The sequence below is a fragment of the Pristiophorus japonicus genome, chromosome 20 (genome assembly GCF_044704955.1).
Source record: "Pristiophorus japonicus isolate sPriJap1 chromosome 20, sPriJap1.hap1, whole genome shotgun sequence".
In the NCBI taxonomy this organism is placed as follows: domain Eukaryota; kingdom Metazoa; phylum Chordata; class Chondrichthyes; family Pristiophoridae; genus Pristiophorus; species Pristiophorus japonicus.
In genome coordinates this window covers 93836203-93859584 of record NC_091996.1, presented here as the reverse complement: position 1 = coordinate 93859584, position 23382 = coordinate 93836203, and the positions used below count along the sequence as shown (strand labels likewise).

Here is a 23382-nt window from a genome sequence, read left to right as displayed (position 1 = left end):
CAGGAAGGGGACCTTTTGTGGTCAGGTGGCCATTTCACTGACTGACGGTTAAACAACAATTTCCCAGAGCCAGCACTGTACAACAATGCACAATATTTGACGGTTGCAAAATATTCATTGACTGGGAGTGTGTTTTGAACCACAACAGTTTCCTGTGGAGACCACAGCGAGAGTGGTGTCAAAACAACAGAAACTATCTCAGGCTGCCGATCTCGGCAGTGTCAGGATGAAGACCTGAATAAACCGCCATTGCATTCTCCCACTGGTTTCATGGCTGCACCGTCAACCGTTTCGCTGTCTCCCTGGTAGAAGTGCTGAAGCCGATGGAGACGGGTTTCCCGGTTGTCTGTTGATTGGGAAATGTAGGTTCCATTGCATCGAGTCTCGGTTTCAACTCCATAAACCAGCTCGTCCCAAACTCGGCTGCCCCGTGTCCTAACCCACACCGAGTCCCACTCACCCATCACCCCTGTGCTCACTGCCCCGTGTCCGCACCCAGTCCCGCTCACCCATCACCCCCTCTGCTCCCAGTTAAGCAACACCTCGATTTCAAAATTCCCATCCTCGTTTATAAATCCCTCCATGGCCCTTGCCCCTCCTGATCTCTGTAATCCCCTCCAGCCCCACAACCCCGCAAGATGTCTGCGCTCCTGCAATTTTTTTTTTTTGCATCTCCGATTTTAATCGCTCCACCATCGGTGGCCGTGCTTTCTGTTGCCTGGGCTCCAAGCTCTGGAAGTCTCTGCCGAAACCTCTCCGCCTCTGTAACTCTCTTTCTTCCTTTAAGACGCTCCTTAAAACCTACCACTTTATATCTCCTTACATGGAGCAGTGTCAAATTTTTATTTCAGAACACTCCTGTGAAGCGCCTTGGGACATTTCACTACGTTAAAGGCGCTATATGAATAAAAGTTTTTGTTGTTGAATGTGAAATGGATTGGAGGACGGGGGTGGGCTGTGATCTTGGAGCTGGGTGGCCCGGGTGAGAGGCGGTCTCTGGAAAGGGGCCAAAGCCTCCCAAGTTGGTCAACATCGTGTGTACCTGGGCTGATGAGTTCCACATCAGGGCCAAGTGTGATTTCCTGGACCAGACGAAAGGGGGTTGGTGAGGAATTCTCCACATTGTTTCTCCCCTTTGGAATGATGGCAAGTGTGACATCTTCACAGAGCACAGCACACACAGCTCCTAACATGGCAGGCAGCTCTCTTGGAAGCCTCCAGAAATCTGCCTGTTTCTGTTTATTATTAACCCTGCACTTGCAGTACACAATACGTCCACATCCACAGGTGGAGCTACAAACATTACAAGCTTACAGACATTACACTTCTCCCTCCTTAATGAAGATGATAATATAACAAACATCATACATAACTTTCATGTTTATACATAACACAAGATATAAACTTTTTTTCCATATTTACAAATTTAACTTTACCACTTGTGTTCTGTTTCAAAGAGGATACCTTCGCTCTCGAACAGAACCTTCCAAACATGATCTCGAATCTAAACTCATTCGAGGCTCATCCTGAGGAACGTTTTCCTCCACGGAATTTCCTTGATTTTCATTTGAACTCACTCTAACTTCAGGCTCTTTGTTTTCCTGACTCGGACTCAGACTTTCATTCTGATTCTCTCCTGGATTTGTTTCCAGTACATTGGATTTAGGATTTGCTACTGGTGTATCAAAACTATCTGATGAGTCAGAAATAATTGAATCATTCCCACCTTCAACTCCTTCCATGTCTGTAGGTAAAATATCAATATGAACAAACCTAACCTGTCCATTATCAAACATCTTTACCAAATATGTGAGAGGACCACATATCTTCACCACTCTTCCTGGTAACCACTTTAACCATTTATGGTGATGGTTCTTCACTCTCACCTTCTGGTTTAATTTCACACTTCTCTCTTTTACTCTACCTCTATCATGATTCTCTTTCTGTCTCTTCTACGGACTGTGCCAAATTTGGCTTTAACAATGAGAATCTGATTCGTGGCTGTCATTTGAGAAACAACTCTGCTGGTGTTCTACCAGTAGTTGTATGAGGAGTATTTCGATATGTAATCAAAAAATTAGCCAATTTGTGATCCAATGACAACTGTCATTTCCTTGGATTTGGATCTAACATTTGTTTTATGAGGGCACGTTTTACAATTTGTACAGTGCGCTCTGCTGCACCATTCGAAGCAGGATGGTATGGTGGAACCTTGGTATGTTTCACATCATTTTTGCTTGTGAATTGTGCAAATTCTTCTAAATGAAATTGTGGTCCATTATCCAAAACAAGCTCTTCAGGGAGGCCAAATGAAGAAAATAATTTTCGTAAAATGTCCAATGTTTTACTTGTTATTTTCCATTTTGAAAATACCTCAACCCACTTCGAATGGCTATCAATCACAATGAACAATTGCTGTCCTTCTAACTCAGCAAAATCAATATGTAGCCTTTGCCACACCCTGGGAGGACATTTCCATGGCTGTAATGGTATGGGTGGTGGTTGCTTGCTTACCGACCGATTGACATGTCGTACACTGACTCACGATGTACTCTATATCTTTATCAAGATCTGGCCACCATAAATAACTGCGTGCAAAACTCTTGGTCAAGCACATTCCCAGGTGCTGGTCATGGAGGTCTCCTAATAATTTGGACCTGAATTTATTTGGTATAACCACTCTTGCACCCCACATGATACAATCTTTATCGACTGATAATTCATTCCTACAAATGAAGAATGGATGTGTACACATCTTTGTCTGTTATCTGGTTTGGCCATCCATTTGCAATATGCTCACACATCTTTGACATCACTGGGTCACGTTTGGTTGCTCTACCAATCTCTTCAGCTGTGACTGGCAGTTCATCAATGTATGAAAAATAAAACACTTCTTCCCTATCGGGTGTAACTTGTGATGGAGAAGGCAATCTAGACATTGCATCAGCATTACTGTGATCAGTTGATCGCCTGTATTCAATATCATATGTATATGCTGACAAAATCAACGCCCATCTCTGCATTCAGGCTGCAGCTAATGTTGGAACTGGGGACTTTGGATGGAGGATATCTGTTAGGGGCTTATGGTCCGTAACGATGGTAAACTTGCGACCATACAAGTATTTATGAAACTTCTTGACCCCCACAATTTATGCCAAAGCTTACCTTTCAATTTGCACATAATTACTCTCACTGGCACTGAGAGTGCATGAAACAAAAGCAATTGGTCTCTCCTCCCCACTACTTAATACATGAGCGATTACTGCCCCAACTCCATATGAAGAGGCATCACATGCTAGCTTAAATCTCCTTAGATATGTCATAGTGAACTAACATGGTGCTCTCTACCAATTTGCTTTTACACTCCTTGAATGCTGTATCGCATTCTTTTGACCACTTCCAATGGACCTGTTTTTTCAAAAGTTCATTCAGTGGATGTGATACTGTAGCCAAATTGGGTGGGAACTTCCCATAATAGTTCAAAAGACCCAAGAATGAACGAAGTTCAGTGACATTCCTGGGAGTGGGTGCATTTCTGATCGCATCCAATTTTTCCATGGTTGGATGTAAACCATCTTTGTCTACTCTGTACCCTAAATACTCTGAGTTTTTAAATAACTCACACTTACGAGCAGACACTCGTAGTCTGTGCTTCTCTAGTTGTTTGAGGACTTCATTCAATATGTTATTATGAATTTGCCTATTTGGTGCTGAAATTAGTATGTCATCCAAATAACATACTACCCCTTCAATACCTTTCAAAATCTGGTTCATCACCCTTTGGAATATGGCAGGGGTGGGAGACACTCCAAACGGTAGCCTATTAAATTGATATAGGCCTAGATGAGTATTTATAGTCAAACATGACTTGGACTTCTCATCTAGTTCAAGCTGTAAGTAGGCATTCGTAAGATCCAGTTTTGAGAAGATCTGACCACCTGTCAGTGTTGTGAACAAATCTTCTATATTCGGCAATGTATTGGGGACATTACCCTCTAGAACCTGGTTTACGGTAACTTTATAATCACCACACAATCTTACCGTACCATCGGACTTATGTACAACAACAATGGGTGTAGCCCAATTACATCGATCTATCTTACAAATAATGTTCTCAGTCTCGTCTTTTGAGTTCTTGCTCAACTTTCTCCTTGAATGCATATGGTACGGAACGTGGCTTGTAGTAAACCGATCTAGCGTCCTTCTGTACCCTGATACTCGCCTTGAAGCCTTGGATCGGACTGCCTGTTTCACAGAACACCTTCGGATACATCTTGATAACCTCATCCGTTGATGAAAATCTCACTTCCACACAGAAAATCTTACTCCAATCCAGCTTCAGTGAGTTCAACCAATTTCTTCCTAGTAAGGCAGACTTGTCTCCTTTCACTACTATTAGAGGCAAGTTCTGAAATTGATCTTTATATTTCACCGGTATGGTGATACGGCCTATCACAGGAATTTTCTCTCCCGGGTAGCCTCGCAGCTCTATTTTGGATTTCTACAGTTGGAAATCACGCAATTTGTCGAGGTACAGTGACTCCGGTACTACACTCACGGATGCACCCATGTCAATTTCCATTGGTATCTTGAATCCCGCAACATCCATGTGAATTTGATACTTTCCGAATCGCTGTCCGTTAACCTGATGACGTGTAACTCTAACATCTCCTCGTCCTGTTGTTGTTCTTCCATGCTATGTAGTCTCTTGGGATTTCTACTCATAGCTTTGAACGCTGGACTCATAGCTTTGGAAGCTGGTTTACCCTTCAGTCGGCATGCCTTCGCAAGATGCCCAGTCTTCCTGCAGAAGAAACACTCTGCCTTCGCGTATGGACAACTTTAAGCAATGTGTTGTCCCAGGCACCTATAGCACAACTTCGACGCTCTGTTAGAATTTCCAGTTTCTGAGACTTTGGGCTCCTACAGTATTTTACTTTGAACCTGCAGGTGATTTAGCTTGGTTGACTAACTACCATAATCATTATTTAATTCTCGGGAATATTGTTCAGCCATGCCCATCGTCCTCGCTGTCTGACAAGACAAGCAATCTCAAAAGTCAAGTCATCCGTCGTCAATAACTTCCTTCTGATCGCATCATTTCTCACCCCACAAACAAAACTATCCCGTAATGCTCGGTTTTGAAAGTTTCCAAAATTACAGTGCATCAATAGCTTTTTTAATGCTATGATGTAATCACTGATACTTTCATCAGCCTTTTGATTCCGAATCCTGAAACGATAGCTTTCAGCAATTTCTAACGGTTTGGGGTTAAAGTGCTGCTCCAGCTCCGTTAAAATCTTTTTAAGCGTTATGTCCTTTGGCTCGTCAGGCACAAGCAGATTTACAACAGTGTCATATAATGTCGGACCTGCCTCCGATAAGATGATCGCTTTCTTATGTTCCATCACAGCCCAGTTCTAGACTGCATTGTCTGGAACTTCGATTGTTATTTGCAATGAAATACATTTCTAGCCGATCCACATACACTTTAAAACATTCCCGGTCGTGTCTATATTCCCCCAAATGTCCGATTACACCTGCCATTTTAATCTCTAGCTGTTCACACCATGTGCTGTATTTTACCTCGGATTTTGTAGCTTTTTCCAAAGACAGAAACTTCCAAAGTCTCTCTGTTTCCTGGCTGAATCTTTCACCAACAAAATTTAAGCTTTAAATCATCCGAAAAAAATCCCATTTCAATCACCAAATGTGTTATATTCACAGAGCACAAGCACACACAGCTCCTAACATGGCAGGCAGCTCTCTTGGAAGCCTCCGGAAATCTGCCCGGTTCTGTTTATTATTAACCCTGCACTTGCAGTGCACAATATGTCCACATCCAGAGTGTGGAGCTACAAACATTACAAGCTTAGACATTACAGCAAGAAAGATGTGCATTTATATAGCATCTTTCACGACCACCAGGCGTCCCAAAGCACTTTAAAGCCAATGAAGTACTTTTGGAGTGTAGTCACTGTTGTAATGTGGGAAACGCGGTAGCCAATTTTCGCACAGCAAGCTCCGACAAACAGCAATGTGATAATGCGAGGTGATCTCATTGAAACGTGTAAAACTCTCCGAGGGCTCACCAGGGTAGATGCAGGGAGGATGTTTCCCCCTGGGCTGGGGAGTCTAGAACCAGGGGTCATAGTCTCAGCATAAGGAGTCGGCCATTTAGGACTGAGATGAGGTGAATCTTTGGAATTCTGTGCCCCAGAGGGCTGTGGAGGCTCAGTCAGAGTATATTCAAGGCTGAGATCAATAGATTTTTGGATACTAAGGGAATCAAGGGATATGGGGATCGAGAGGGAAAGTGGAGTTGAGGTCGAAGATCAGCCATGATCTGACTGAATGGCAGAGCGGGGCCGAATGGCCGACTCCTGCTCCTATTTCTTATGTTCTGAACTATCATGAAAGAAAGTGAATTCTGAACAGTACACAGGCGTACAAGGCTTGGAGAGAAAGCAGTTTTATTTCAGCCATTTTCTTGGAAAAAAAATCATGAGTCCAAAATTAATATCGAATGCAAGGAAATAACAGGCACACAGTACTGAGGGAGAGAGCGCGGGGAGTGGTGAGGTTTCTGCGGTTTCCCCGGCATCCCCTCACACACAGTGCAGCTCACACACACACAGTGCAGCTCACACACACACACAGACACACAGTGCAGCTCACACACACACACAGACACACAGTGCAGCTCACTCACACACACAGACACACAGTGCAGCTCAGTGCAGGAGCTCAGTGTGGACGCACAGTAATGGCAGCATCACCTCAGGCTGACGGGAAGGTGTAGTGTAAATATGGAGCCGGCCTCACTGCAGAGCAAAGTGAATTTAGACTCCCTCCCTGTCGGGAGGCCCCAGCTCCAGGTATCTGACCACAAGGGCTCAGTGCCGGTGACTGCTTTACCCAGAGGTCACCGTCGTGGTGTGAATGCGGCCCAGCACTCCGCGGTCATAGCACCACACGGCACAGGAGGAGGCCATTGCGCCTGCCGTATCTGTGCCGGCTCTGTGGGAGCAATCCAATCAGTCCCACGCCCCCCTGCCCTTTCCCCACAGCCCTGCAAAGGGTCGGTGTGCGTGAGGAGTGGGGTGATGTCGGGGAGAATACGTCTGATGACAGCGATATTCTGCTGCTTGGTCCAACGAGTTACCTGTAACAGTGTGGGGAGGGGGGCCGGGAGACTCAAAACCCTCCCTCTCCCCGCCACCCCTCACAAAGGGCCACACGGACTGGCGTATTGGCCACCCCTGTATATAGGATGCACCCTCAAAGTGAAACACATTCTTTATGCTGTGTGAAAGTATGGCTTAAGAGTTGATAGTGCACTTGTGATTTTATAAAACACTGGGGTTCCAGCGCTCTGTCGCAAGGGTACGAGAAGTATGTGACGAACAGGGGCGGACATGATTGGGGACTTGCCGGATTTAACCTTCCTCCAGCAATGGTTCTGATCAGGGGCTTTTGGCGGGGTGGGGGCATTGACAATCTCCTTCAGGGTTGGAGGTGCGCTCCCCGGAGAGGACCAGCCCCTCCCCCCACCGTGCACGGTCGGAGCACTGGGAGGACGTTACTGGCCCCTCCCCCCCGCCCTGAGGCTGGGACTGCTGGTGAGGAGCCCCCCTCGGGGAGAATGAGGCTCACGGGGCGGTGCGAGCGACTGTCAGAAACACTGCAAGGGAAACCGAGGAGGAGGTGGAATCGACCAGGCACTTTCGGGGGACTGGGGCTAACGTTCATCCCTCAGTCTCCCCCTCAAATCACACAGGCACTGCAGGCAGACTTGCAAAGCGGGAAGTGTTAGGAACCATTCGCCAATTTCAAACCTTCGACTTGCTGCCATGACAAATTTCCAGCTCACGTGTCATCTGTTTATGGGTTGAAAACTAGCAAATACTAAAGGTGCACCACTGCGCTGAGAAGCTGCAGAATGTTCGGGTCATTTGGTCAATTTAGATTAAACACTGCCGAATTCCGGCACTGGCTGCGAGCCTCTGTGGGGACTCTGCATTGAGATGGAAGCATTAGATAGCGGTCACACTTCCTGCGGGTCCCAGCTCCAATTAAAGCGTTACAGGAGAGCAGCAGGTCAAACAACACACAGGACAGGAACCTTCGCAGCTCCAACAGAAACTCATTGATCATTTCTTAGTGTCAATTGTTGCGAGGGACATTTACTCATTTCTGGCACCACCATCAAACACTCCCAGGACAGGTACAGCACAGGGTTAGATATAGCGTAAAGCTCTCCCTACACTGTCCCATCAAAGACTCCCAGGGCAGGTACAGCATGGGCTAGATACAGAATAAAGCTCCCTCTATACTGTCCCCATCAAATACTCCCAGGGCAGGTACAGCACGGGATTAGATACAGAGTAAACCTCCCTCTACACTGTCCCATCAAACACTCCCAGGGCCGGTACAGCATGGGGTTAGATACAGAGTAAAGCTCCCTCTACACTGTCCCCATCAAATATTCCCAGGGCAGGTACAGCACGGGATTAGATACAGAGTAAAGCTCCCTCTACACTGTCCCATCAAACACTCCCGGGGCAGTGTACCCACCATTACCCCACCTCACTGTTAAGCGACAGACGTGATATTATAGCACCGGTGTCGACAAGTGCATGAATTATCTTGATTCAAGTTGGATGGCGTTAATTAACTCTTTGCAGGAATCAAAACTGCAACAGGCCCAATCAGGGCGCTGGCGATTGACACTGAGTCTGGGCGGGGGGCCCAGCTCTGTGATTCAAGCTCCCGATGAACGATGGGCCAGGCGGCAAGGTTTGGGTAACTGCGCCCGCCGCTGTCAACTGTAGTCCGGCAAGGCAGGGCGGTTTCTCAGAACCCCAAGGGGTGAGGGGTCACAGTGCCACCGTTGCTGACCACTGCCGCAGAGATGGCCCGCATGTTCTTGAAGGCCAGCTTGGCAGAGGAGGAGCTGAGGGCGTTCAGACTGTCCATGATACGAGCGTAAGCCTGAAAATACAACATATAAATCCTCGTCAACAATACAGCCACCTGGTTCAATCCCATTCTGCACAGAGTACAACAGCCCCACACTGTATTCCCTCGAGTGTAGAAGATTAAGGGGTGATCTAATCAAGGAGTTTAAGATGATTCAAGGTAATAATGGGGTAGATCGAGAGAAACTATTTACTTTGGTGGGTGTAACCTTAAAATTAGAGCCAGGCCGTTCAGGGGTGATGTCAGGAAGCACTTCTTCACACAAAGGGCAGTGGGAATCTGGAACTCTCTCCCCCAAAAAGCTGTTGTAACAGGAAGATGCCATTCAGCTCCTCGAGCCTATTGCACAGGAACAGGAGGATGCCATTCAGCCCCTCGAGCCTGTTACACAGGAACAGGAGGATGCCATTCAGTCCCTCGAGCTTGTTACACAGGAACAGGAGGCGGCCCATTCAGCCTCTCGAGCCTGTTACACAGGAACAGGAAGAGGCCCATTAAGCCCCTCGAGCCTGTTACGCAGGAACACGAGGAGGCCCATTCAGCCCCTCGAGCCTATTACAAAGGAACAGGAGGAGGCCCATTCAGCCCCTTGAGCCTGTTCCATCACTCAATTAGATCACAGCGGAGAAAACACAGGCTTGAAGCCCGGCCCAAATCTCCAGACAATGCCTCGCCTTTTGTGTTCCTACAACAAGTAAGTTCAAATATTGTGATTATAATATTCAAAATACACATTAAAGTACAACTGTGGTCAGTAACCAGAGGACACAGATAGACGATAATCGGCGATGGAACCAGAGGGGGAGATGGGGAGAATGTTTTTACGCAGCGAGTTGTTGTGATCAGGAACGTGCTGCCTGAAAGGGCGGTGGGAGCAGATTCAATAGTAACTTTCAAACCGGGAATTGGATAAATACTTGACGGGGAAACAGCAGGGAGAGTGGGACTGATTGGATCTCTCACTCACAGGGCCCAATGGTCTCTTCTTGCGCTGTGTCGTTCTGTGATTCTATCTGGAAAAAAACGCTATGGTTTCTGTTGCAACGGCTCCCTGGTGTAAAATATCCCGCTCTTAAAGATAAACACTGGTCAGGGTTGCTGCCACACTTAAGAGCTGCAAAAGCCCCTTCCTCGGAATGACTGAAATAAAATGGAGGGGGTGGGGCAGTGCTGGGGTGCAAACATTAAACAACAACTTGCATTTATATAGCGCCTTTAACGCAATAAAACGTCCCAAGCCGCTTCACAGGAGCCATTATCAAACACAATCTGACACCGGGCCACATAAGGAGATATTAGGACAGGTGACCAAAATCTGGGACAAAGAGGTCGGTTATAAAGGAGAGAGAGGCGGAGAAGTTTAGGGAGGAAGTTCCAGAGTTTGGGGCACAGGCAGCTGAAGGCACGGCCGCCAATGGTGGAGCGCTGGAAATCGGGGGATGGGTGAGAGGGCAGAATTGGAGGAGCGCAGAGATTTCTGGGGGGTGGGGGGTTATGGGGCTACAGAGATAGGGAGGGGTGTAGGGGCTGGAGGTGGTTACAGAGATGGGGAGGGATGTTGGGCTGGAGGAGGTAACAGATAGCAAGGGGTGTAGGGGCTGGAGGGAGATAGGGAAGGGTGTAAGGGCCGGAGGAGGTTACAGAGATAGGGAGGGGTGTAGGGCTGGAGGAGTTTACAGAGATGGGGAGGGGTGTAGGGGCTGGAGGAGCTTACAGAGATAGGGAGGGGTGTAAGGGCTGGAGGAGGTTACAGAGATAGTTAGGGGCTGGAGGGGGCTACAGAGATAGGGAGGGGTGTAGGGGCTGGAGGGGTTCACAGAGATAGGGAGGGGTGTGGGGGCTGGAGAAGGTTACAGAGATAGGGATGATTTTGAAATCGAGGCGTTGCGGGACCAGGCGGCGATGTAGGTCAGCAAGCACAGGGTGAGCAGGACTGGGTGCGAGTTAGGGCACAGGGCAGCCGAGTTTTGGAGAATAGAAGATGGGAGGGCTGGCCAGGAGAGCGCTGGAATAGTGGAGTGTGGAGGTGACATAGGCAGGGGTGAGGGTTTCAGCAGCGGATGGAGAAGTGCGAGAAGTTTGTGGACGGACAGTGAAAACACCAACCTCAATGCACCAGGTTTCACTCAGTAGCTTCTCATGTTGAGCGGTCGCATGCCCCTGGCTCAGGGAACGGGAAGCCCTGTAGGTCACCAAATGGACAACAGTTTTAGACCAATGTGTCGCACAACCGAGCTGGAGAGAATCTGCAAAATACTGAAATATAAACATACACAAAGCTGGATAGAGAAAAGGCCGGTTAGTATGTTAGCTGGACATTCTTCACAGGAACAGGATCCACATGGGGAGCAGACGCTCCAACCCTCCGTACGGCAGCACTCCCTGGTGTACTCTACAGTGGAGTACTGCTCTCCCGCATGGCTATCCAGTCCGCATGTCAAATCCGTGGATGTTCAGCTGAATTCTATCTGAGAATTATCCCCGGTACGCTTTGATCAACACCAACACCTTGGCTGCCCGTGCAAATATCGCACCATCACACCCACGCCGCAAATATGCCGTCTCCAGAGAATACAACCGCTACACCAGCCAAGACATACCGATCCAGGCCGACTTAAACAAACTACCACCAATTCGTCTCAAATCTAGACGGCCATTCTGGACTGTCGCCAAAGCCCTTCAGCGATCTCCCCTCAGCCTCGATGACCGATGGCGAAATACTTGGAAGAACTGCGACATACGGAATGGATTCCTTACAGAGGAGCCCACAGTACAACCTGAAGGATCAAATCTTCCCCACAAACAGAGGACAACCATCCACCGCCTCAGAACCGGTCACGGTCGATGTTGCCACCTTCTCCATAGGTGGAAGATTAAAGCCACCCCATCATGCGACTGCGGAGCTCCTAATCAGACCCTGGAGCACATCGAGCACTGCCCTCAGAGGGAATTCGCAGGCAGCCTACAAGATATCCACGCTGTTACACCAGAAACTTTGGCCTGGATATCTGACTTAGATATTGGCGTTTGATTTGCTACTACCATATGACAGAAGATGACAGGAATAGGAGGAGCCCATTCAGTCCCTCGAGCCTGTTACACAGGAACAGGAAGCCATTCAGCCCCATGGGCCTGTTATACAGGAACAGGAGGAGACCCATTCAGCCCCTTGAGCCTGTTATACAGGAACACGAGGAGGCCATTCAGCCCCTCGAACCTGTTACATTGGAACAGGAGGAGGCCCATTCAGCCCCTCGAGCCTGTTCCGTCATTCAATGAGATCAGGGCTGGTCTGTACCATGATTCCATCTACCCGCCTTCATTCCGTAACCCTCAATACCCTTACCCAACAAAAATCGATCAATCTCAGTGTTGAAAGCTCCAATTGACCCCCAGCTCAGCAGCTTTTTGGGGGAGAGAGTTCCAGATTCTCACTGCCCTGACATGACCCCTGAACCTAATTTTAAGGTTCTGCCCCCTTGTTCTGGACTCTCCCCACCAGAGGAATAGTTTCTCTTTATCTACCTTGTTAACTCGTTTAACAACAACTTGTATTTATATCGCGCCTTTAACTTAGTAAAAAGTCCCAAGGCACTTCATAGCAGTGTTATTAGACAAAAAACACCAAGCCACACAAGAAGAAATTACGGCAGGTGACAAAAAGCTTGGTCAATGAGGTTGGTTTTAAGGAGCGTCTTGAAGAAGGAAAGAGAGGTAGAGTGGTTTAGGCAGGGAGTTCCAGAGCTTGGGGCCCAGGCAACAAAAGGCTGAGCGATTATAATCAGGGATGCTCAAGATGGCAGAATTAGAGGAGCGCAGATATATCTGGGGAGGTTGTGGGGCTGGGGGAGATGACAGAGATAGGGAAGGGCGAGGGCCATGGAGAGATTTGTAAACAAGGATGAGAATTTTAATCATCAGACTCTAATCATCTTGAACACCTTGATTAGATCACCCCTTAATCTTAAATCACAAGCCGAGTCTGTGCAATCTGTCCTCATCATTTAACTCTTTTAGCTCGGATATCAGTCTGGGGAATCTGCGCTGCACCCTCTCCGAGGCCGATATATCCTCCCTAAGTTGTGGTGCCCAGAGCTGAACGCAGTTTAACTAATCCGGTAGCTCAGAATTCTGCCAAAAATTTAACATTAACCAGTTTACTCTCTGTTCAGCTGCTGACCGATCAGGCGTGTATATCCAGCACCTTCCCTCTTTATATAAAGCCAAGGTTTTCTGACGGGAGTCCGCGAGCAGACCCCGGGTATCCACGTCTCTCAGGCCGGGCGCAGTGATTGTCATCAGTGCAACTTCCTCAGGATCTGGCACTAACACGACTTCTGGTTTGACAGCTTCACCATTTTGTGCCGAGATATCGCAGGCAGGATGTGATAACAGCAACATGTACACCGCTGACTTCAACTCAGCTTTGATATTATTTTGATGCCTCAGTTTGCTGCTGGGCCATAAACCATGGAACCAGAAAGAGAGAACCTGCTCTCTCCACAGACCTGCACAGACAGTCCTGTCGTGGATTCTACCCGTGTCCTTGCACAACTTGGCCAACCGACTAACCCATTCCCTCGGTAACCACCCCACTAACCGGCTGTTCTCTGAGCAATTCTCCCAGTTAAGCCGATCCTTGCCCTTCCACACTCTCCCAATGTACACAGCGCTGCCCCACTGTACTCCACCCTCCCAGGATGAATCTCGAGGCTGTGAAAGTGGCGACGGGAACGTGATCACTTTACACTCAACGTTGTGATAATAGAATCACACCGCACAGGAGGAGGCCATTGGGCCCATCGAGCCTGTGCCGGCTCTGTGAGCGAGCGATCCCATCAGTCCCACTCCCCCTGCTCTTTCCCCACAGCCCTGTGAATGTTTCCCCGTCAAGTATTTATCCAATTCCCAGTTTGAAAGTTACTATTGAATCTGCTCCCACCGCCCTTTCAGGCAGCGCGTTCCCGATCACAACAACTCGCTGCATAAAAACATTCTCCCCATCTCCCCCTCTGGTTCCATCGCCGATTATCGTCAATCTGTGTCTCTCTGGTTACCAACCCTCCTGCCCCGGGAACAGTCTCTCCTTATTTACTCCATCAAAACCCCTCGTGATTCCGAACACCTCGATTAAATCTCCCCTTAACCTTCTCTGCTCCAAGAAGAACAACCCCAGCTTCTCCAGTCTCTCCACCTCACTGTCGTCCCTCACCCCTGGGACCATTCTGGTCAATCTCCTCTCCGAGGCTTTCACATCATAATGTGGCCAGATGTTAAAGGTTATTTAAAAAAAAATTCATTCCTGGGATGTGGGCGTCGCTGGCAAGGCCGGCATTTATTGCCCATCCCTAATTGCCCCTCGAGAAGGTGATGGTGAGGCGCCTTCTTGAACCGCTGCAGTCCGTGTGGTGAAGGTGCTCCCACAGTGCTGTTAGGGAGGGAGTTCCAGGATTGTGAGCCAGCGACAATGAAGGAACGGCCGATATATTTCCAAGTTAGGATGGTGTGTGACTGGGAGGGGAACGTGGAGGTGGTGGTGTTCCCATGCGCCTGCTGCCCTTGTCCTTCTAGGTGGTAGAGGTTGTGGGTTTGGGAGGTGCTGCCGAAGAAGCCTTGGCGAGTTGTTGCAGTGCATCTTGTAGATGGTACACACTGCAGCCACAGTGCGCCGGTGGTGGAGGGAGTGAATGTTGAAGGTGGTGGGTAGCGTGTCGATCAAGCAGGCTGCTTTGTCCTGGATGGCGTCGAGCTTCTCGAGTGTTGTTGGAGCTGCACTCATCCAGGCAAGTGGAGTGTGTTCCATCACACTCCTGACTTGTGCCTTGTAGATGGCGGAAAGGCTTTGGGGAGTCAGGAGGTGAGACACTCGCCGCAGAATACCCAGCCTCTGACCTGCTCTTGTAGACACAGTATTTCTGTGGCTGGCCCAATTAAGTTTCTGGTCAATAGTGATCCCCAGAATCCCCGTGGTGGGGGATTGGGCGATGGTAATGCCATGGAATGTCAAGTGGCGGTGGTTAGACTCTCGCTTGTTGGAGATAGTCATTGCCTGGCACTTGTGTGGCGCGAAGGTAACCTGCCACTTATAGACCAAGCCTGAATGTTTAAACCATAGAAACAGTTCAGACACAACTGATGGAAACATTCAGTGGAGAAAGCAGCTCGACAAGGGGTGAGCGGTTTTGTGAAGTTGATCTACGCTGCATTGTCTTCAAAAAAAGATTCCATTCAGCAGGCCGCGAGCCGCAGATAGACTAGTGCTGCGTGGGAGGCAGAGCTGTGGAGGGAACACTGTGGTGTGGAGGAGGTGGATGGAAAGGAAATAAAGGCCCATTCACAATGAGGGTGTGTTCACACTGCAAACCGGTTTAATCCCACCGTCGGAGCGATTCCAGCATAAAGATAGAAAGGACTTGCATTTAGATAGCACCTTTCACGACCACCGGATGTCCCAAAATGCTTCACAGCCAATGAAGTACTTCTGAAGTGTGGTCACTGTTGTAATGTAGGAAATGTGGCGGCCAATTTTCGCACAGCAAGCTCCCACACACAGCAATGCCCCAGATAATCTGGATTTTAGTGATGTTGGTTGAGGGATAAATATTGGCCACAGGACACCGGGGAGAACTCCCCTGCTCTCCAAAATGGTGGCGATGAGATCTTTTCTGTCCACCTGAGAGGGCAGATGGGGCCTTGGTTTAACCGACAGTGCGGCGCTCTCTCAGTACTGCCCACCGACAGTGCGGAACTCCCTCAGTACTGCCCCCTCCGACAGTGCGGCGCTCCCTCAGTACTGCCCACCGACAGTGCGGAGCTCCCTCAGTACTGCCCCTTCGACAGTGTGGCGCTCCCTCAGTACTGCCCCTCCGACAGTGCGGCGCTCCCTCAGTACTGCACCTCCGACAGTGCGGCGCTCCCTCAGTACTGCACCTCCGACAGTGCGGCGCTCCCTCAGTACTGCACCTCCGACAGTGCGGCGCTCCCTCAGTACTGCCCATGCGACTGTGCGGCGCTCCCTCAGTACTGTCCTACCGACAGTGCGGCGCTCCCTCAGTACTGCTCCTCCAATAGTGCGGCGCTCCCTCAGTACTGCCCATGCGACTGTGCGGCGCTCCCTCAGTACTGTCCTACCGACAGTGCGGCGCTCCCTCAGTACTTCACCTCCGACAGTGCGGCGCTCCCTCAGTACTGCCCATGCGACTGTGCGGCGCTCCCTCAGTACTGTCCTACCGACAGTGCGGCGCTCCCTCAGTACTGCTCCTCCAATAGTGCGGCACTCCCTCAGCACTGCCCCTCCGACTAAAGCATTCTCTCAGTACTGCTCCTCCGACAGTGCGGCGCTCCCTCAGTACTGCCCATGCGACTGTGCGGCGCTCCCTCAGTACTGTCCTACCGACAGTGCGGCGCTCCCTCAGTACTGCTCCTCCAATAGTGCGGCACTCCCTCAGCACTGCCCCTCCGACTAAAGCATTCTCTCAGTACTGCTCCTCCGACAGTGCAGCGCTCCCTCAGCACTGCCCCTGACAGTGCAGCGCTCTCTCAGCACTGCCCCTCCGACAGTGCGGCGCTCCCTCAATACTGCCCCTCCGACAGTGCGGCACTCCAGCAGTACTGCCCCTCCGACAGTGCGGCACTCCAGCAGTACTGCCCCTCCGACAGTGCGGCACTCCAGCAGGTACTGCCCCTCCGACAGTGCGGCACTCCAGCAGGTACTGCACTGCAGTGTCAGCTTAGATTTTCTTGCGCCGAAGTTGGAGATGGTATGTGAAGCTGTACCCCTATATAAGACGACACCTTCAAAGAGTAGGTAAAACTTGCAAAAGGAATGGCTCCCATTGCCGAATCCTTACCGTGATAGAACAACCACCATGGCATACAGATCAATGGCACTGTCTGCCACCCTCTTCAGCAGGAACTGTTCATCTGCAAAAACACACAAAGCAACAGGGTGTTAGGAGCTGTGAGGTTCCTGGAAGTGCATCAACCCTTGCCTCTGGAGAAGGTGGTGCCAACCTTGATCAGTTGGTGAATTTCTGCTGCTGAACCAGAAGGTCGTGGGTTCGAGTCCCACTCGAGACTTGAGCACATAATCCAGGCTGTCACTCCCAGTGCAGTACTGAGGGAGCGTCGCACTGTCGGAGGGGCAGTACTGAGGGAGCGCCGCACTGTCGGAGGGGCAGTACTGAGAGAGCGCCGCACTGTCGGAGGGGCAGTACTGAGAGAGCGCCGCACTGTCGGAGGGGCAGTACTGAGAGAGCGCCGCACTGTCGGAGGGGCAGTACTGAGAGAGCGCCGCACTGTCGGAGGGGCAGTACTGAGAGAGCGCCGCACTGTCGGAGGGGCAGTACTGAGAGAGCGCCGCACTGTCGGAGGGGCAGTACTGAGAGAGCGCCGCACTGTCGGAGGGGCAGTACTGAGAGAGCGCCGCACTGTCGGAGGGGCAGTACTGAGAGAGCGCCGCACTGTCGGAGGGGCAGTACTGAGAGAGCGCCGCACTGTCGGAGGGGCAGTACTGAGAGAGCGCCGCACTGTCGGAGGGGCAGTACTGAGAGAGCGCCGCACTGTCGGAGGGGCAGTACTGAGAGAGCGCCGCACTGTCGGAGGGGCAGTACTGAGAGAGCGCCGCACTGTCGGAGGGGCAGTACTGAGAGAGCGCCGCACTGTCGGAGGGGCAGTACTGAGAGAGCGCCGCACTGTCGGAGGGGCAGTACTGAGAGAGCGCCGCACTGTCGGAGGGGCAGTACTGAGAGAGCGCCGCACTGTCGGAGGGGCAGTACTGAGAGAGCGCCGCACTGTCGGAGGGGCAGTACTGAGAGAGCGCCGCACTGTCGGAGGGGCAGTACTGAGAGAGCGCCGCACTGTCGGAGGGGCAGTACTGAGAGAGCGCCGCACTGTCGGAGGGGCAGTACTGAGAGAGCGCCGCACTGTCGGAGGGGCAGTACTGAGAGAGCGCCGCACTGTCGGAGGGGCAGTACTGAGAGAGCGCCGCACTGTCGGAGGGGCAGTACTGAGAGAGCGCCGCACTGTCGGAGGGGCAGTACTGAGAGAGCGCCGCACTGTCGGAGGGGCAGTACTGAGAGAGCGCCGCACTGTCGGAGGGGCAGTACTGAGAGAGCGCCGCACTGTCGGAGGGGCAGTACTGAGAGAGCGCCGCACTGTCGGAGGGGCAGTACTGAGAGAGCGCCGCACTGTCGGAGGGGCAGTACTGAGAGAGCGCCGCACTGTCGGAGGGGCAGTACTGAGAGAGCGCCGCACTGTCGGAGGGGCAGTACTGAGAGAGCGCCGCACTGTCGGAGGGGCAGTACTGAGAGAGCGCCGCACTGTCGGAGGGGCAGTACTGAGAGAGCGCCGCACTGTCGGAGGGGCAGTACTGAGAGAGCACCGCACTGTCACAGGGGCAGTCATTCGGAGGAGACGGCAAACCGAGGCCCCGCCTGCTCTCTCAGGTGGACATCAAAGATCCCACGGCACTATTGCAAAGAAGAACAGGGGTGTTCTCCCGGGTATACCTCAATCAACGTAACAAAAACAAATGATCTGGGTCATTATCACATTGCTGTGTGTGGGAGCTTGCTCTGTGCAAATTGGCTGCCGCGTTTCCCAATCAATACAAGTGACTATACTCCAAAAGTACTTCATTGGCTGTAAAGCGCTTTGGGACGTCCGGTGGCGCTATATAAATGCAAGTCTGTCTTTCCTTTTGTTACTACGGTGACGGCCTGCATTGAGGGGCTGACGACTCGGAAGCGAAGATAAAAAGGAAACCTCACGGAAGGACCTCCAGCCACAAGATTAACCCGTCTTTGACTCTGAAATTCACACAGAATGGCCCTGCAATCCAACCTTTTCCGTTAACTCACCAACAATTCCCTTCCCGTACTTCAGGAGCAGGTCTTCTGTGCATGCACCAAACTTTTCAATCGCTTTCACCGTCTGAAAAGCAAACACAGCCATGGTCACCCTAAAGGACACATTTTTGTAATTTCAAGTTAATCAAGAGCGCGTCGGAACAGGAGGAGGCCATTCAGCCCCTCGAGCCTGTTACACAGGAACAGGAGGAGGCCCATTCAGCCACTCGAGCCTGTTACACAGCAACAGGAGGAGGCCCATTCAGCCCCTCGAGCCTGTTACACAGGAACAGGAGGAGGCCCATTCAGCCACTCGAGCCTGTTACACAGCAACAGGAGGAGGCCCATTCAGCCCCTCGAGCCTGTTACACAGGAACAGGAGGCCCATTCAGCCCCTCGAGCCTGTTACACAGGAACAGGAGGAGGCCCATTCAGCCCCTCGAGCCTGTTAGAAACATAGAAAATAGGAGCAGTAGTAGGCCATTCGGCCCTTCGAGCCTGCACCGCGATTCAATATGATCATGGCTGATCCTCTATCTCAACAACATATTCCCGCTTCTTCCCCATACCCCTTGATGTCTTTTGTTTCTAGAAATCTATCTCCCTCTTTATATTCAGTGACTTGACCTCCACAGCCTTCTGTGGTAGAGAATTCCACAGGTTCACCACCCTCTGAGTGAAAACATTTCTCTTCATCTCGGTCCTAAATTTCCTACCCCGTTTCCTGAGACTGTGACCCCTTGTTCTGGACTTTCCAGCCAGGGAAACATCCTCCCCACATCCAGTCTGTCCAACCCCGTCAGAATTTTATACGTTTCAATGAGATCCCCTCTCATTTTTCTAAACTCTAGTGAATACAGGCCTAGTTGACCCAATCTCTCCTCATACGACAGTCCTGCCATCCCAAGAATCAGTCTGGTGAACCTTCGCTGCACTCCCTCTATGGCAAGTATATCCTTCCTTAGGTAAGGAGACCAAAACTGCACACTATACTCCATTTGCCTTCCTAACTGCTTGCTGCAACTGCATGTTTGCTTTCAATGACTGGTGTACAAGGACACCCAGGTCCCTCGACACTTCCCAAGCCATCACCATTTAAAATAATACTTTGTCCTTATGTTTTTCCTACCAAAATGGATAACTTCACATTTATCCACGTTATACTGCATCTGCCATGTGTTTGCCCACTCACTCAACCTATCTAAATCGCCTTGCAGCGTCTTTGCATCCTCCTCACAGCTCACAATCCCACCTAGTTTTGTGTCGTCAGCAAACTTGGAAATATTACATTTGGTTCCTTCATCCAAATTATTTATTTATACTGTGGATAGCTGGGGCCCAAGCACTGATCCCTGTGGTACTCCACTAGTCACTGTCCGCCACTCCAAAAAAGACCCGTTTATTCCTACTCTTTGTTTCCTGTCAGTTAACCAATTTTCAATCCATGCTAATACATTACCCCCAATCCTACGTGCTTTAATTTTGCACACTAACCTCTTATGTGGGACTTGATCAAAGGCCCTACTGAAAATCCAAATACACTACATCCACTGGTTCTCCCTTATCTATTCTATCAGTTACATCCTCAAAAAGCTCCAGTAGGTTTGTCAAACATGATTTTCCTTTCACAAATCCATGTTGATTTTGTTTAATCCTGTTGATATTATCTAAGTGTGCCGTTATCATATCCTTTATAATAGACTCTAGCATTTTCCCTACTACTGATGTCAGGCAAACCGGTTTGTAGTTCCCCGTTTTCTCTCTCTCCCTCCCTTTTTAAATAGTGGGGTTACATTTGCCACCCTCCAATCTGCAGGAACTGTTCCATAATCTATAGAATTTTGGAAGATGACAACCAATGCATCTACTAAATGTTACACAGGAACAGGAGGAGGCCATTCAGCCCCTCGAGCCTGTTCCGTCATTCAATGAGATCAGGGCCCCAGATCCCCCTGGCTGGAGTAACTGCGTCCAGTCCTGTGCCCCGCCCCTCAGGGAGGGTATATTGGCCTCAGAGGGGGAGCGGTGCAGATTCCCCAGACTGATACCCGGTGCTGAAAGGGTTAAATGACGAGGGCAGGTTGCACAGACTGGGCTTGTATTCCCTCGAATGTAGAAGATTAAGGGGTGATCTAATCGAGGGGTTTAAAGGTGTCGACGGGGTAGAGAGAGGGAAACTATTCCCTCTGGTGGAGGTGTGTGGGAGCGAAAGTCCAGAATACCTCACTTTCAGCGCAGTCTGAGATGTCACGCACTGGGTTAGAAATTCAAGCAGCTTTTCTGATGAGCATGGATTGTAAATTGAAGTTTAGATCAAAGCAGAGAATGTCGCCGCAGGAAAGGAGACGCGAGAAGGCGTGAGAACTATTCAGCCATATTCAAATGTGCCAATTTGGTCACCTGTGTGTTTACAGTAATAACATTCACGGCAAGAGTCGCTTGGGGCAATAAACCAATTTCAGGACGTTGAGTGATTGGTAGTTTAATTTCCATTGTCAGTTTGTTAGCATTTGTAGGTACTTTTGATGTAACATATTTATTGATAGTATGCATGGGACACAGAGTTCAAAGACCTGATTTTGTATAAGAGTTGTGAGCGTACACGGTTTTAGCAGAGGCACTAGAATTGGAGTGTATGTCTCAAGAGCAGACACTGGAAAACAGAACATGTGCATCTCAAGAGCAGGGAGCACGCAGTAGTTTTGTGAAGTGTGTGTCTCAGTAACTTTCAGACTGGTTTTTGTGTAGTACAAAGTTTCAATAACTACCTGATCCAGCCATTATACTCAGTTGTAGTGTTATTTGACGTTTAAAGCACCAGAACGGAAAAGATCAAGAAAGGAGCCCAACAGGGGGAGTCCAGAACAAGGGGGCAAACCCTTACAATGAGAGCCAGGCCAGTGAGGGACGAGGTCAGGAAACAGGCCATCAGTCACTTTGGGACCTTGATGCTCCTCGCACACCATCTGCCGTAAAGAAGACACCAGCTGAGTCAGATTAAAATAGCACTTTTTATGTTTCTTGAAAAGTCCACTGGGTTGCAGACAATGGGCGGATCGGTCCCCTTCCCAGACCCCAGTAACCTCATCAATGAGTTAAACTAAGGCGTACTGTGTTACTTTGAGGGTGAGTCAGTTACTGAATTTAGCTCAAGGTGGGCCAAGAGGGTCGGAATCAAGTAATGTGCCGGTATCAGAAGTTAGCAGCAATAAACTCTGACCTATATTATCGTCAACAGTGGAACGAGTTCAACAAAGTTATCACCAGGCTTTGTTTCACTGGAGAGTTTTGCTTCTAAAGAGGAAACTTTGGTGTGTTATATTAAGAATTTGCTACTCATTTCAGAATGTATTTAAACTCACCTCTCCACTGCAAAAAGCCACATTTAAATTTTTAAGCAACCACCATTTCACAAGAGTAATTCAGAAAGCAATTTAGCTGTGGGTGGGACTCTCGTCTGAGTCAGAACGTTGTGGGTTTGAGTCCTGAAAGAGTGCTGCACTGTCGGAGGGGCAGTACTGAGGGAGCGCTACACTGTCGGAGGGGCAGTACTGAGGGAGCGCCGCACTGTCGGAGGGGCAGTACTGAGGGAGCGCCGCACTGTCGGAGGGGCAGTACTGAGGGAGCGCCGGCCGCACTGTCGGAGGGGCAGTACTGAGGGAGCGCCGCACTGTCCAAGGTGCTGTCTTTCGGATGAGGCGTTAAACCGAGACCCCGTCTGCCCTCTCAGGTGGCTGCAAAAGATCCAATGGCACTATTTCGAGAGCAGGGGAGTTCTCCCCGGTGTCCTGGGGCCAATATTTATCCGCCAACCAACATAACTACAACAGATAATCTGGTCATAGTCACATTGCTTATTATGGGAGCTTGCTGTGCGCAAATTGGCTACATTGCATCAGTGACTACACTTGAAAAGTACTTCATTGGCTGTGAAGCACTTTGGGACTTCCTGAGGTTGTGAAAGGCGCTATAGAAATGCAAGTTTTTTCTCTCTGTGACACAACAGTACTGTCTAACACTGCTCTTACCAACCCTTGAGGATAAGATCCGATATAAAAGTTTGTGTTGTTCCCAGATCGAGGCCCCCTGTTGGTCAGTGTGTGTGAGTGAGCTGTGTGCGAGGCCTCCCCCCGCCCCCTCTCCCCCATCCCGCGGCCTCACTCCTCCCGCACTCAGTGTCACAGAGGCGGTAACGTACTCACCAGCTCCCCGCTCTGCTGCAACTCTGGATGGACGACGTTGCTCAGCGTGATGCCTGTACTCAGACCCGCCTTCCTGCAACAACACCGGACACAAAGGCAGGTCGGCTTAGAACATAAGAAATAGGAGCAGGAGTCGGCCATTCGGCCCCTCGAGCCTGCTCCGCCATTCAATGACATCACAGCTGATCTTCGACCTCAACACTTTCCCGCCCGATCCCCATATCCCTCGATTCCCTTAATATCCAAAAATCGATTAATCTCTGTCTTGAATATACTCAACAACTGAGCCTCCACAGCCCTCTGAGGCAGAGAATTCCAAAGATTCACCACCCTCTGAGTGAAGAAATTAC

General features: G+C 49.9%; 1 protein-coding gene across 1 annotated transcript in view; it reads right to left on the bottom strand.

Moving 5' to 3' along the window:
• Positions 1–6456: 6456 nt before the first annotated feature.
• The window catches only part of acadvl (acyl-CoA dehydrogenase very long chain), a 42588-nt gene continuing 25662 nt past the window's right edge, over positions 6457–23382 (bottom strand). Inside the window, exons 11-15 of the mRNA XM_070863175.1 lie at positions 23033–23105; positions 18843–18915; positions 16833–16905; positions 11089–11164; positions 6457–8994 (exon numbers count right to left, since the gene is read on the bottom strand). Coding sequence (XP_070719276.1) covers positions 8857–8994; positions 11089–11164; positions 16833–16905; positions 18843–18915; positions 23033–23105 — 433 coding nt within the window. The 3' untranslated portion in view covers positions 6457–8856. The remainder of the gene's footprint in view (positions 8995–11088; positions 11165–16832; positions 16906–18842; positions 18916–23032; positions 23106–23382) is intronic.